At 42.4% G+C, this 14,727-nt stretch overlaps 1 protein-coding gene across 1 annotated transcript in view; it reads left to right on the top strand.

The window, feature by feature from the left end:
• The first annotated feature begins 2,527 nt into the window (after positions 1–2,527).
• Kif5c (kinesin family member 5C) overlaps positions 2,528–14,727 on the top strand; it is a 136,935-nt gene continuing 124,735 nt past the window's right edge. The window contains exon 1 of the mRNA XM_027938012.2: positions 2,528–2,653. Within this exon, the coding sequence (XP_027793813.1) occupies positions 2,528–2,653 (126 nt within the window). The remainder of the gene's footprint in view (positions 2,654–14,727) is intronic.

Genomic DNA, 14,727 nt, shown 5'->3' with positions numbered 1-14,727 from the left:
TGAATATTTGTGGGTCACTTAGTAGTCATAAGCAGGGCAGTCACAGGTTCTTTTGTTCCAGTCTTAATTTTTAATATCTATAACACTAAAGACATATGCATGCACGCACGCACGCAGAAATGCTGTGAAAACGTTAAGGCAGCCACAGGGGCTCAAAAGGCTGAATTGAGAGCAAAGGCAGAGAGCAGATATGAATGTAGAGTCACTGCGGGTGATCAGATAATATTAAGAACCAACCAAAGAACTTGTTCTGTCTGCAGTGCTGTCAAACTGCAGGAACTTCTTCTAGGTCAAGGTCTAGATGGCAGTATCACAGTGTCAATTTTGACTGTGGTCATAAAGGGCAGGAGAAATTGCACTCTGCTAAAGCCTGAGGACAGAGATTTGGAAGTTTGCCACTGTGGCAGTTTTCCTGGGCAAGGCTGGTAAGGAGTGACCATGTGACAGGGTCAGGGCGCTACCATGTTCAGTCTTAGGGTGATACCCCTTTTATAGGTCTTGAGTTAGGGGTTTATATCATTTGGTGATCTGCTATGTTCAGTAAACTCATGGTACTGGTTTTTCTGATGAGTTTGATATACTGTACATCCACATGCTGCTGATTAATTTGGTAAGTTCACAGGTGGTCATTCTTATTAGCATGAGTATCAGATTATGCCTTTTGGTTGTGCCAGGCAGATGGTAGTTGTTTACTTATACAAACAAGGTGTAGAGGCATTCTACCTCAGCACTTAAACTCAGAATGGAGTAGCTTATGGCAAACTACTGCTTTATATAGTAGAGTAATGAAGGTTCAGGCATAGCCTGAAAACTGTTGTACTGTATATCGTGACGTAACTCAGAGCAGAGCACAGTTTGCTCTTTATATTGGGCAACTTAGAAAGACTGGGAATAGAACTTAGAGGTAGAATGCTGCTGGGTTCCATCCCCAGTATGGGGAGAGGGGGATTGGCTACTGGCAGCTGGGTTTTTTGACATGTGAAGGAGTAGTCTTGAGTGAGAAAGAGTGAGGCCAATATGCTGAGAGAACAGGCTACCTGACAGTACCCTGCCTTCTGGTTCAGTTGTTTAATTACTTATTGAATAAGTGAGATCAATTTGTGTTCTTCTGATAAGGTCTTCCTTTGCCTCAATGGCTCCAGTTGGGTTCCCATAAAACCCCTAATATACTTACTAATTGAGATGGAATGGGTGACTCCAGGAGAGCAAATGACCTAAACAGAATATCATAAGCAAGCAGAGCAAGAGGTGAATGCAGGAAGATACAAGTAGTTTGGTATTTGCCAGAGTATAAACATCATGATAAGAAGTGGCAAGAGATAAAGCTAAATAAAGTAGGAAAAAAAATTGATCATAGGGTCTGGGCATATCCTGTATAGAAATTTAGACACAATTCTGTATACATTCTGCTTATACTCTTTTAGTAACCACTAGGCAGAGGTTCACTAAATTGAAATAATTAATAGAGAGATGTTTTAAACTTGGGATTCATTGGCAGGCTTCAGTTGTACTGCAACTGTTCGAAATAGTCTGTTAAATCTGTGGAATGTGCATAGGTTTATTATTATTATTATTATTATTTACTTTGGCAAAGGTCTCTAACTTTCACCAGCTATTAAAGGAGCCCCTGAGCCAAAATATATTATGAACTGCTCTCTGAAGAGGCATTTTCAGGTCTAACTGGTTTCCAAATACCCATGCAAATCTCATCGCCCCCTCCCCCCACGCCCCGCTTCCTCATACCTCTTACAAAACTCTTTAACACAGAGAAAATACTCAGTAACTGTTCGGTTGTATACTGTCTTAAGTAGTGATTCTTTTTGGGGATCATCTTTGTGAAGAGTTGGCAAAAACCTGGTTATTTATAGAGATTTTGGAATATTGGATATGAGTTCCATCCTATTCTTGGTTTGGGCAGCCAGACCAGACCTGCAGTTCTCTCAAGTCGCATCCAGGCACAATCTTGTCCCCGCAAGGTAGCCCCAAGCATCCTTCGACCTAGTGATAGAACGACTACAAGTCCCGGAATGCGCCGCGCTCAGGTCCCAGGCGGGGGCGAGCGGATTTCGCACTGATGTCACCCTCCTGGGGCGGGCCGAGGGGGAGGGCGGGGCCGAGGGGCGGGCCGGGAGGCGGTGGAGCGCGCTGGTGCTGATGCAGGATGGCTGAGCGCGCAGGAGCCCGGGAGGTCTGAGCCGGGCGAGGCTCGCTCCCTGCGCATCGCCTTGTCCGCCCTCCGCGTGGTCGCGGGCAGGTGGGCCGGGGGCGCAGGGCAGCGGCAGGGCAGGCCTAGGGCAGGAGGTCTGCAGCCAGCGGGGCGAGAAGCTGATAGGTTGCCCACCTTCCCGGTCTCCGAGCGACCCGAGCTGCCCAGCTGGCCGAGTTCGCGATGACCTGCTGAGAAGCGTCGTGGGAGGCTGCAGGAGGCGGCCTAGCTGCGGGCGGTGCGGTTCGTGGCCTCCTCGCTTGTGGTGCCCAGCCCCGACCCCCCACCCATCCCCGCGCCCCCTCCCTGCGGCCGGCCGAGATGGCGGATCCAGCCGAATGCAGCATCAAAGTGATGTGCCGGTTCCGGCCCCTCAACGAGGCGGAGATCCTTCGTGGGGACAAATTCATCCCCAAATTCAAAGGCGACGAGACCGTGGTGATCGGGGTAAGTGGTCTGGGCGTCTGGCCTCCCCTTCTTCCCGACGCAGCCCGGCGCCCAGACGCCCTAAAGGAGCAGAGAATTCGGGCCGCCCCTTCGGACATTCCTGCGGGGCTGGCCTCCTGGGTGGACACCACGGGAGACCCCTCTTGCCCCACCCAATGGTTCCTTCTCTGGCTGGTGGAGGGGATACTGGGGACAGCGAGGCGGGCCCTGGGTGGCGGGGGTGGGGGTGGGGGGCGAGGAAGGGCTCGGATCCGCCATTGTTCACGGGGTGGGGGCCCGGGTGGGCCTATTGTTCCCCACACTCGCCTCCGCGTGGGTAACGTGTTCGGATTGCCCTCTAGCCCGGTGCCCAGGCCCCCCCTTAAAAGTATAAGCTCTGCAACCCACAAATGCTTCCAGGCATCAGTTCGATTTAGCGAACATTTTGTTTCTTTGCACGACCTTAGCATAAAAGAAAAGAAAGAAAGAAAGAAAAAGGAAAAATCCTAGCCTTGGCTGACTTGGAGCTTCCGCAGTCTTGTAGTCGTGGCTGCCCGGGATGTTTCACCTTGCCCTGCGAGTTGAAGGTGGAGGGTGGAGGGGCACACTGGTGGTCTTGATGTCCTCGGAAGGCCTGGTGTGCCTCCTTCTGCTTCCTGTCACTCCAGGCTGCCCTGTATGTGTGCCTTCCCTGCAGGGACGATCCCCCCCCCTCCCCCGCACACACACCTGGTGTCCACACACCCTCTGATGTGGGTTGCGCTGGGTGGAGAGGAGTCGGTGCGAAGAGGAAGTCCAGAGAGCAATCAAATAGCACCTCTGTGCTAAAGAAGTTGTTACTGTGTGTTGCTGGAGCCCCTTCTGTCTTGATCACCTAGTCTCCCTTATTTCCCCTCCCCCAACTCCGCTCCCTCTTTGCAGCTCAGGCTGCTGGTGGTAGTGAGGAATACCAGTGATTTTTAGTTCTTAAAGGAATATGTCAAACGAAATAAACCTGCCTAGCCTCTTCTCCCGTTCCCGGTTCTCTGTCCCTAGAGTGAGTGGCTGACCGTGCCCCCTTTGTATGGAAGGCGTGGGGAGGGACCGAGTTAATGCGAGACACTCGGTCCCTGCTGACACGTTCCTGGCAGCCCGCTCCAGGCTGCTGATGCAGCCTTCCCGTCCCTAGCATTGATTAAGTGATGTCATCCCGATCACTGAGCATGCTCCAACTAACCCCCTCCCCCCCTTATCCCCCCCAAGTGACTAGTGTATTTAGGTCAAGTGATTGACAGGTGACAATTTTCTGAGGGTATCTTAGGAAGACTCCCGGCCTTTCTCAATCTCCAGAGGCCTACTTTTACCCGTCCAGGCTCTACCCAGAATCTTTGGCAAGGTTGTCTGCTGCAGTCCTGCGAAAGGCCCCCGGACTAGCAGGTGCTGGCTTGTAACGGTAAATGGGCGCTCTCTGCAATAGAGGTCCCTTGGCAAGGCTTTGGCATCGAGGTTTTAACTTATACCTAGTCTAAGAGCACAGTTCCTCTTGAATACCCCTTCCCTCTTCATTTTCAAGCTACCTGGAAATCCTGACCTCCAAATGCTTTGTGGATGGACATTCATTTTGAGACTTGACCTATGAGGGCAGGAGAAGGGGTTTTCTCTCTGCTTAGGGTTAACTTGTAGAAAAAATGTATTTGCTACAGTTATTGACAGAAGGAAATTCTACAGTTAATGGCATATATGGGTTAGTGATATGGTTAGAGCTTTCAATGAGAGTGTGCCCAGTCTGATCCTCTATTTCACATAGAGTGGGAGTTGCTGGGGACATCTAGTTCCTGCCCCTTGCCTTGTAACATTTTTTTTTTTAAATATGCATGCTCTGGTGACCCTGTCACCTTCCCATCAGAGGCTTTAAAGTTCTCACCATCTTCTCTACTGCTGCTTCTTCCCCTCCCTTTTTCCCATTCCGCCTTACTTCCCCATTCCAAAGTGCATTGTCTTTAATCTGTGTGTGCAGAAATGGTTAATTTTAGTTTTCTTTTTTTAATACTATGACATCGAGTATATATTTTTTCCCATATAAATATGCATGGTATTGACTAAATTAGACTCACACATAAATGAGAAATAGAAACAAAAATTGTTGATGCAAATACACATGTTGCTCTTCAATTGGAAAACAAGTATTGATCATCCTAGTAGAATACTTTAATAAAGTGGACACTTTTCTTTTTTTTTTTTTAAAGGAAAACTTTTTGTTGAAATAAAGTCTTCATTTTTTGGGTGATTGTGGTGGGGATGGAACCCAGGCCTTTGTGCTTAGGCAGGTGTTCTACCATTAAGCTACATCCCAGTCCCAGAAATAAAGCATTCATATAGAAAAAGGTTATCACTAAGTGTACAGCTTGATGACTTTTTACAAAGTAAATGCTCCCTATAACCACTTTACAGACCAAGAAACAGACATTTCAGCACCCTAATGTCCATTATTCCTTCCAGTCCTTAATTTCCCTTGACTTAGGGTAACCACTATTCTGACTTATGATTAGTTTTATTTTTTTAAATTTTATATACATAAAATTCTATAGTATATTCTTTTATGTTCATTGTGATGAGCATTATTCTCAACAAATTTATCCTTATTCTGTAGTATTCCATGAAACAAATATATCTATTTATTTAAACATTAATTATTTATAGATAATTGGATAGTTTTCACTTGGGGCTAGTCTGGATAGTGCTGCTATAAATGTTACTGTATGCTTTTTTTTTTTTTTTTTTTTTTTTTTTTGGTGAGTTAGAGTATAGAACAAAAGATTGCCAGATGCTACAGTGTGTTGAGACTTGGATTGGCTCATGCTAGAAACTTTCCCGTTCCTAATTAATAACATGGATCTAAAGACAGTTCTGGAAGCTTGTATTCTGTTTTATACTCCAGGTAGATAGACACTAAGTTGGTTCAGTTAGAACCTGTCCCAGGAGGGTTCTCAGAAATCCAGGTATGTACCCATTTTCACTGAGTAGAGAGACCAGTTAAGAATGAATTTTGGTGGAGTTAGCTATTAGTCTGAATTCAGAACCTCAGAAATTCCTTATTTTTGAAACTAAGTTCATTTTTTTCCCCTAAGTTCACTTTTTTCTTTAAAGTCCTGTTCAATTGTTATGGAAGTGTAGTGCCCAGGGAGAGATTTTGTAGGTGGAGATTCTAGATTTCTCTTTTAAGAAAATGGCCTTTCTTGGAGGAATCACCTCCACCATTCCTATGCAAAAGCTTTTATTCCCTGACCTTTAATCTCACCCACTTTTAACCCCTGAAGTATTTATTTTGTATATCATCTTACAGTTTTTCCCCTTCGATTATTGATTATTATTTGTTTTGATCGCAGGTCTGGGACCATTGTAAGCCATGTGTAGAGATAAGGATTACTCATGTTGTGCTTCTTTGTACTTCTCAGAGCCTTGTTCGTAGAAGGCACTTAAATATTTATTGATCTGTTTGTTGATTCTGGAAATCTTCCCTTTGACATACTTACTTTATGGAACTTTTGATTGATTGTAGGCTGTGGGAAGTAGTTATAACAGTTTTAAAGAGAAATGCCATTCTTCTGAGTAGGTCTGATAAAATAACATTATACTAAAAGTGTTATAAGAAAATTGGGAAAAACTGCATTCAGCTTTATTAAAAATTAGGAGAGTTAATGGCACTGACAGTGAGCTAGAAGTGGAGGGTGGGGTGGGCTAGCCATTAGGGAAGGAGCTCCTTTCTGTAACATATCAACTCTTCAGAGAAAAGTATTAGGGTTATAGCATTCCTCAGAGTAGTCCTCTATTAGCTGCTAAAAGTCCTGGCGAGTCATCCATTACTTCAGGCTCTGCCTAGTGGTTTTGAAGTGACTGTGTTGATGGAAGATCTCTGACTTGATGAGTTCCCAGTAGTTCTTTGAAGTAGTCTTTCTCATTTCAGTTTTTTTATTGTTGGGTTTTTCTCTTGTTTGCGGTCCTGAGACTCCAAGTCTTGCTAATGTCTAGTGCTTCCTCCTGAGACAATCTAAGCTCTGACCTGTTTGAGAGCTGCAACAAAATGTTAGACCCAACCCTGAACTGGACAGTGGTAAGGACAGTGACCTTGGTCACAGGAAGCTTAGATTAGTTCTCAGCAGAGGATGGACAGGGAAGGGAGGGCCTGGGACTGAGACCAAATCAGGCCTGATTAGTATTTTGGAGATTAAGGACTAAAAAAGTAAAGAAATATGGCTACATCCTAGAACTTTTCTTTTGGTTCACAGTAATTACAGGTCTTTCAAAGTAAGAACATTAAATTTTAAAATGTGTATAGTAATATCATTTTTTTTTAGAGTACAGCTCTATGATTTTGATATATACCCAGGGTTTGGCAATTCTCCTGTAGTAGTGCTTTATTGTTGCTCTAACAAATGACCACACATTTAGGGGCTTAAAATAACAAAATTTATTATCTCATAGCCTCTATAGGTCCGTAGGGCAGCTGGCTTCTCTTTTTTGCATCTCAGAAGGTCAAAATCCAAGTGTTGGCAGGGTTGTGTTCTTTTCTAGAGGGTCTAGGGAGAATCTAGGTATTGTTCATTCAGGTTGGTGGCAGAATTCACTTCCTTGTAGGTCTGATATCCCTTTTCCTGCTGAATATTAGCTAAAAGCTGTTCTTAGCATCCAGAAGCCACACTTGGGTCCTAGCCACCTGACCCCCTTCCTCAATCTTTAAAGCCAGCAACTGTGGATTGAGTCCTCATTCTCTGAACCTCTCCTGTCACTGACTCTTCTGCCTTTCTCTTCCATTTTTGAGATCCCATGTGTTTACATTGAGCCCCTTCCCCCCAAAATCTGAGATAGTCTTAAGGTCAGTGATGAGCAACCTTAATTGCTTTGTATTTCCATGTGCAAAGTCCCTTTTACCATGTACCATTAACATTTCTGGGGCCTAGAGGGTGTGGATGTCTTTGAGGGCTTACTACGCACCATCATAATTGAGATACAAAACAGTTCTATTGACCCCCGCCCCCACTCCCAAAAAGCCCTTATGTTCTCCCAACCACAAATGTGTTCTTTTCTGTATAATTTTGCCTTTTCCAGATTGTCATAAAATGGAATCATATATTGAGAAGTATCTTTTTTGAGTCTGGGTTCTTTTGCTTAATGATTCTTTGAGATTTACTTGAGTGTTACTTGTTTATTTATTTATTTTTACATAGTAGTTTTCCACTATACAGACATACCACAGTTTATTTATCCATTTCCCTGTGGAGGGACATTTGAGTTGTTTCCATTGTGGGGTGATTAGGAGTAAAGCTACTATAAACCTTTGTGTATAGATTTTGTGTGAGCATAAAATTTTGTTCCTCTTGGGTAAATGCCCAGAAGTGAGATTGTTGAATCATATGGTAACTATATGTTTAATTCTATAAGATATTGCCAATCTGTTTTCCAAAGTGGTGGTACCATTTTTCCTTCTCATCTAAAAGCGGTAACATCTTAAGCCAAAGTTTTAAATAGTTTAGTCAGTCACTTTGACATACATTCTAATTTAGTAGTGTCAAGATATATCAGTCCTTCATTCCTCTGTGCCCTAAATTCAGAGATGTTTCTATACCCTGTAAATGCATTTGTGGTTTCCTATAGGTATACCCTCAAATCCTGGAATGAGTGAACCCAATAGAGTTGCTATAATCAGGCACACATCACTGGTGACCATGCAGTATTCACATTGAGCACACAGTCAGTGCTATATTAATGAAGGGGAAAATAGAAGCAGGTGGAAAAGTCTTGAGTATGGGTCCATTAACTTGCTGTGGGGCTTTTTTCAAGAGTGTTTTTCTGGGCCTTGATTTTTGTCATATTTATAATGGAGATAATTACCTATCTCACAGGGTCATCAGGATGAAATAAATGAAGTGGTCAAGCCGTGTCTGACACAGAGAAGATGCTCAATAAGGGTTAATTATTTCCCATGTTTCCTGTTATAATAATTAATTATAAATTATCCTCATTTCCAGAATTAGCTTTGCTCCCCAAATTACAACCCTACTCTGTCCTCTGGAAATCCTTCTTGCATTCTGGATATTTCTTAGGCTTTATTCACCCTGTTCTCCAGCTTGGAATAAGCCACTCTTTTAATTTTATTTGCCACATTGAAGGCAAAGCTCATTTAGTTACGTTTAGTTTTAGACTCCATTAGCTGTTCCTTTTATTTGCAATGCTCATGTATAAAATTGTGTGTGTTCCTCACATAAGAGAGAAGCTTCTTGGGCCATAGCTTTTTTTTTTTTTTAAATGTTTTTGTCTATTTTACTATAGTTGTATAGTTGCTTAGTAAATTAATCTTGGTTTACGGTTCTTATTTTTGCTCCCTGGCATCAAGTCTTCATAGATGCTAATTTCTTCATTTTCTTAAATAATGTGGGTGTCACTGGAGATTTCCCTCTGCCTCCACCTGGGTGTATCTCCCACATCTCCCCAACTTAATGATAATGTTTTGCATTCTCAGTTCTTCTCTCCTATTTAAAATTGGATCCCTCCCCACCTGTGATTTCCCTTTGGTTCTTAAATTTCTCACCTGGGTCTACTTATTAAAAAAGCAAAAACAAAATGACCTACTCCCTAATGGTTTCTGTTGAATTGGGGGGAAAAAAAGCCCCTTAGCTGATTCAGTTTCACCTTATTTCTCCCAGGCTTTTTCATAAAGTCTCATTTTATTTTAATTTTTGGCAGAGATAGCTCTATCCTTGATGTATATCATCCAACTTCCTTTTAAGAGGAATTGAGTTGTGAATTTGTAAAAATCACAGAGAGCCAGGGAGAAAATAGAGTCCATCTTAGCATCTCTCCAGCACCAAACCTGGGATGAGTTAGATAGTCCATCATGAACTCTTAGCTCTGCTGTTTCTTAGCTCTATGAACTAGGGAAAATTCTTAAACCACACTAAGTATCAGTTTCTGCATCTGTAAAATTGGGATAACAGCAGTCTCCCTCTAGGGTATTGCGATGTTTAAACAGCTAACTGCACAGAGTGTTGAGCATAGTGGCTGGTCCACAGGAAGCCTTCAGAAAATGTAAGACCCACCTATGGCTAGTTCTCTGCATATTGTCAGATTGACTCATCTTGGGATGGTCCAGACCCTCCCTCATTTTCCTGGTACCCCCAGATGCTTCTGTGGGGTCTTCTAGGCCTTTGGTACTCCAGGCCAACCTAGCCTTACCCCATGTCTTCTTATCTGTGCTTCTGTTCCACCCCCCCCCCCCCCCCCGAAAGATTAGGATGTTCATTGCCTGCCCCCTTCCCCCAGCTGCTCATACCAGGCTCCTGTGCCTGGGTTACTCATCCATCTCCTCCCTCAGCACCTCCTCTAAGTCTTTTCCTGACCTGTAGTCCTTTCCACCCCACCTCCTGCCAGTGAGTGGTCAGCCCTTCCCCTGTACTCCCCCCAGTAATGCATTTCCTTTATTTGGATAAATGTGTCCTTTTCTTCATTTAGGCTGAAAACCCCTTGAGGGCAAGAAATTGTGTCCCATTTATGAACAGTGAGTGCCTGGAAGGGCACTCACTCAGCACAAGATGTCTTTGGAAAGAAATGAGAGTGCTGCCCCTCTGGCTGCCTAGCCTGAGGTTATTTGCTTGGTTCTCCACCTTGACCTCTGTCTGCTCTGGCAACTGGTCTTTCCTACTTTAAGGGTCTTTATGGTTTTGTTGTTATTGTCTTTAGACAATAACTTTTATGGGTTGGGGATAGCTCAGTTGGTAGAGTGTTTGCCTTGCATGCCCAAAGCCCTGGGTTCAATCCCTAACAACACACACACACACACACACACACACACACACAAAAGAAGCAAAGAAGCTTTTTCTTGGGTGGGGTGGGGCTGTGTGTCCTAATATATTGCAAACTCATTGGTGGGAAAATAAAGGAATTTAGACTAGGTAGAAAACCATGAAGAAGAAAATAAAAACATGTGATATCACCAACCAGAAAATACCACTGCTAATATTTTATTATAATAACAGCTCTTTGCTATTCTTACCACACATATTTTGTTTTAAAACATATATGAGTTTATAAATTCTAAAATTCATGTTACTAAAGGTTTATATTTCAGACAACATTTTTAAAGATTTCTTATAATTTCATTATATGTCTAATCAAGACGTTAGTTAACTGTTTCCCACCGAGGGAAAACAGTTTTTTCTGTATTTTTTTTCCTGTGATTAACATAAGTGCACCACCCCTTTTTGTACATTTCCCAGTTTTTTCTTAGAATATATTTCTAGACTTCAAATTGCTGGGAAAATGGTTATAGACGATTTTAAGGCATCCCCAGTTTTGAGAGGGAGCAACTTAGAGATGGGGAATTGTCCTCTGTTTTATAGTCGCACTTCTCTGCTCACTCTGTGGAATCACTGCCAGTTTGTCTCTTAAGGCATCCATTGCTGTGCTAAATTAAATTCTTACCAAGAGCGTGTGCTTTGTCATGCACTGTTAACCCCTAGATCCTGAACACGGCGATGCCTTCAGACTTTTAATGTAAACCATAAGATTTTGTAAGCTGTCTCTTGTCAGTTTCAATATCCCAAAGGATGCTGTTTCTTGGAGGTGATCAAAAGCTAAATTTCTCTCTTGAGGCTGACAGAAATAGAGGCCAAGACTGTAGTTTTAAAGAAAAATAGTGTGGATGCACCCTTTCTTCTCAATGCTGACATTAAATCATCTGGGCAGTGAGGAACTGAGGGATAAAATACTCTCTGAGACAGAGAGAGAGAGAGCTGCTGTTTTCCTCTCGCCTAGGTGTCTGGGTACTCTTTAGAAGTAATATAAAATTTGAAATGTACCACAAAGTGGAAAGAATAACAAAATGTACCCCATGTACCTATCAACTAGTCTTAGCTATGATCAGCAAATGGGCAGCCTAACTTTTCCTATTCTCCTTTCTTTCCCCCAAACTCATTAGAGTTCTTCGAGGCAAAAATCTCACATATCACATCATTTGTTCCAAAACACTTCAATATGTATTTCTAAAACGTCAGGACTCTATTTTTAAACATAACCACAAACATTATCATAACTAAAATATTAACAATAATTCCTTACTGACAAGTCCCCATTGCCTCACAAATTTCCTCTTGCAGTGGGTTTGTTCAAACCTGAATGCCAGGTACTATTGATTTCCAGTGAGGAGAAGGAAATGCTCATGCACATTAACCTTGAAACAACAGGAGGCGGCTTTCTCTTGATGGACTCCTCTGTGTAGTGGCTGTGGCAGTGGGAACACTCACAGAGCCATCAGGGCTAATCAGGATTCCCCAACCATCTCCCCAATAGCATCATGTCCCAGTTATCCTTTTAATCAACCCACGTCAGCGTTGCAGAGTCACCTGGAAGGCTACTGAGAGCTTCATGCCTTATGGCTCTTCCTTGCTGCTGTTTCCCTTGGCCTTAGTCAGCTTGTGCAAATGTTTAGGGAAACAGGCAGATGTATTTCATTTGTATTCAAACCTCAGGATGCACCCTGAGGTAGCAGCTACCAATCTGAAAGAATTTGGAGCAATTATTTTAGGTGTGCCTAGGTGATTTTTGTACGGCCTTTTCAGGTAGCAAAGGTCTATCTTGATGTGAATTGAATATTGGAAAATACATCTCAGGGATGAGGGGGAAACATGGAAGGAAGAACAGAATTCAGTGCAATGGAATACTTTAGGGAAAAATTTTGTGATTTTTTTTCATATTTCTTACTCCTTTCCTCTTTAAAAACAAAATCCAAAAACAAAAATAACCTTCAAAAGGAGGTAGGGTTGAAGGAAAAAGTACAAATAAACAAATCCCAATAATTTATGTTTTAACACTTTGTAGGATATGGTGTTGACAGCTACAGATAAATAATATTATTTTGGAAGCATTACATCGCTCTGGATTGACAAATCTCAGGGACTCTTCCCAGTCTCTCTCATGAGTGATCTTTTCTATTTCCAGCTTTTCCTTTTGCCTCCTGTGGCAACGCAGAACAGTCTGCTCAATTCTCTGAGGAGATTGTATCATAGTTTTTCTCAAAAACGACCTGTCTGGCACCCTACTCCTCAGAGATTATTGATTTCTACCTGGGAACCTGAGTAAATAACAGCTCCATTTGACATTAGAAACTTTGGATAGTTATGGGGGAAGGGACTTCAGTTTCCCTTTCAAATCTATCTCCTGCCCACAGAGAGGGACAAAAGCTAGTCTGATTGGTCATTGTTGAAACCTCCCTTGGTTCTGGTTCCTGATGGGTAGGATCCAGAATGAAGTGTCCAGGCGTCCTGTGGCTGGCCTCTGTGGTCAGCTGACCTCCCCAGAGTCTGGCTTTATGGGCTGGTCTCCAGGGGTTGTTTCCCGTCTCTTCTCTGCATGCAGCTGGTGGATCAATTAGGCTGGGTCCATAGATTCAGACTCATCTGAGCTGAGCTCAAGTTCAGGACAGGCTGGGCTGCAAGATGGTGGGATGCCCAGGTGCAGAAAATAGAAAGAGCACCTAAGCCTCCTTATCTGGGTCTTTGGTCAGGCTCTGTATTGAGATGATGGATGCAGGGGCCTTACCTGGATGATGCTTGGATACCTTGTGTGTCATTATTCCTGTGAGGAGCAAACTTACCTTCCCAGCAGGAAGGGCAGAGGAGTCCGCTAACTTTTGGGAGCTGATGCATTCTTAGGTCCCAGCTCCATCATGATACTATGAAATCCTTCTAAGTACTAACAGTTTGTTTATGTAACATATGTGAAATGTAGACTTTAGAAAGGAAATGTTGAGCCCTTTGGTAATAACTATTTAAGAGAACAATACAACCTACTAATTATGTGTTCAAACAAGTATGGGAAAAAAAACACCCAAAGCACTATTTCCCCGAGTAACAACATTTGCTTACCATGCAGTTAAATTTTCCTTAGTAAGTGTGGTTCCTGGTAAAAGACTGGCTTGAGGATCTATTTTAGTTTATTTCTTTTTATTTTTTGGGACCAGAGTTTGAACTCAGAGGGACTTAACCACTGAGTCACATCTCTAGCCCTTTTTATTTTTTAATTTTGAGACAGGGTTTCACTAAATTGCTGAGGGCCAAGTTGCTGAGGCTATCTTTGAACTTGTGATACTCCTGCCTCAGCCTCCTGAGCTGCTGGGATTATGGACATGAGCCACCATCCCTGGCTGAGTATCTATTTTAAATAGCATTTTGTGATCTAAACATTTAGCCAAAAGAGTTTACAAAGGGAAAACACACACTTATTTGATACTTCCTTCCTTAGTTCTATTAAAAAGAAGTATAAAGGGATAATATGGATTAATGGAAAACTTTACCTTAAATGAGCTCATTATTACTACAACAATGGTTTCCTTTTTGAAAGGGGTATTTTATGCACTGTCAAGGTTTTGGAGCTTCCTCTAGTTGTTCAATCTGATGGCCACCAGTCACATTTGCCTACTGAGTATTTGCAATGCGTGTAGTTCAAATTGGGATGTTTGAACGATGTAAAACGTACACCAGATTTTGAAGACTTGACTCAAACAAAAAGAATGTCAAATACTCATACTCTTAATATTTATATATATTGAAATTATAATATTGGGATATTTTTGAGTTAATTAATATTCATAAAATGAATTTTACATCCTCTTTGCTATTTTTTTTTTAAAAATGTGACTAGTAGAAAATTTAAAATTGTAATGTGTGGCTTGCATTTATGGCGCCATTATATTTCTCTTGGATAGCACTGTTCTAAAATATAGATGCCGTGTTCTGATTTTGCATTTATTAATTTGAATTACACTTCTGTATAATGGAGGCCTACTGTCTAACAAGCTTAGTTCTAAGCCCTGTGGATTTGCTAGGGTGCTTAAGGCACGAAAGATCCCTGCCATCAATATGAAGGAAGAGTAATAATAATTAGCAAAAATCCTTTAAAGTGGAATGGAAGCAAAGCCTTATTGGAGTTACAGAAAGGGACAACTCTTCTGGGAGGCGTTAGGCAGGACCATTTGGTTCTTAACCTTGAAGTTGGGGTAGGAATCCACTTTACAAAGGTAAAATCTGCTTTAGATACTTTGCAGTTCTACAGAGCTGCTTTACATA

Source organism: Marmota flaviventris, chromosome 11 (genome assembly GCF_047511675.1).
Source record: "Marmota flaviventris isolate mMarFla1 chromosome 11, mMarFla1.hap1, whole genome shotgun sequence".
Classification (NCBI taxonomy): Eukaryota; Metazoa; Chordata; class Mammalia; order Rodentia; family Sciuridae; genus Marmota; species Marmota flaviventris.
Note: the sequence above shows the minus strand (reverse complement) of the source record. Positions and strands in the feature narration are given on the sequence as shown.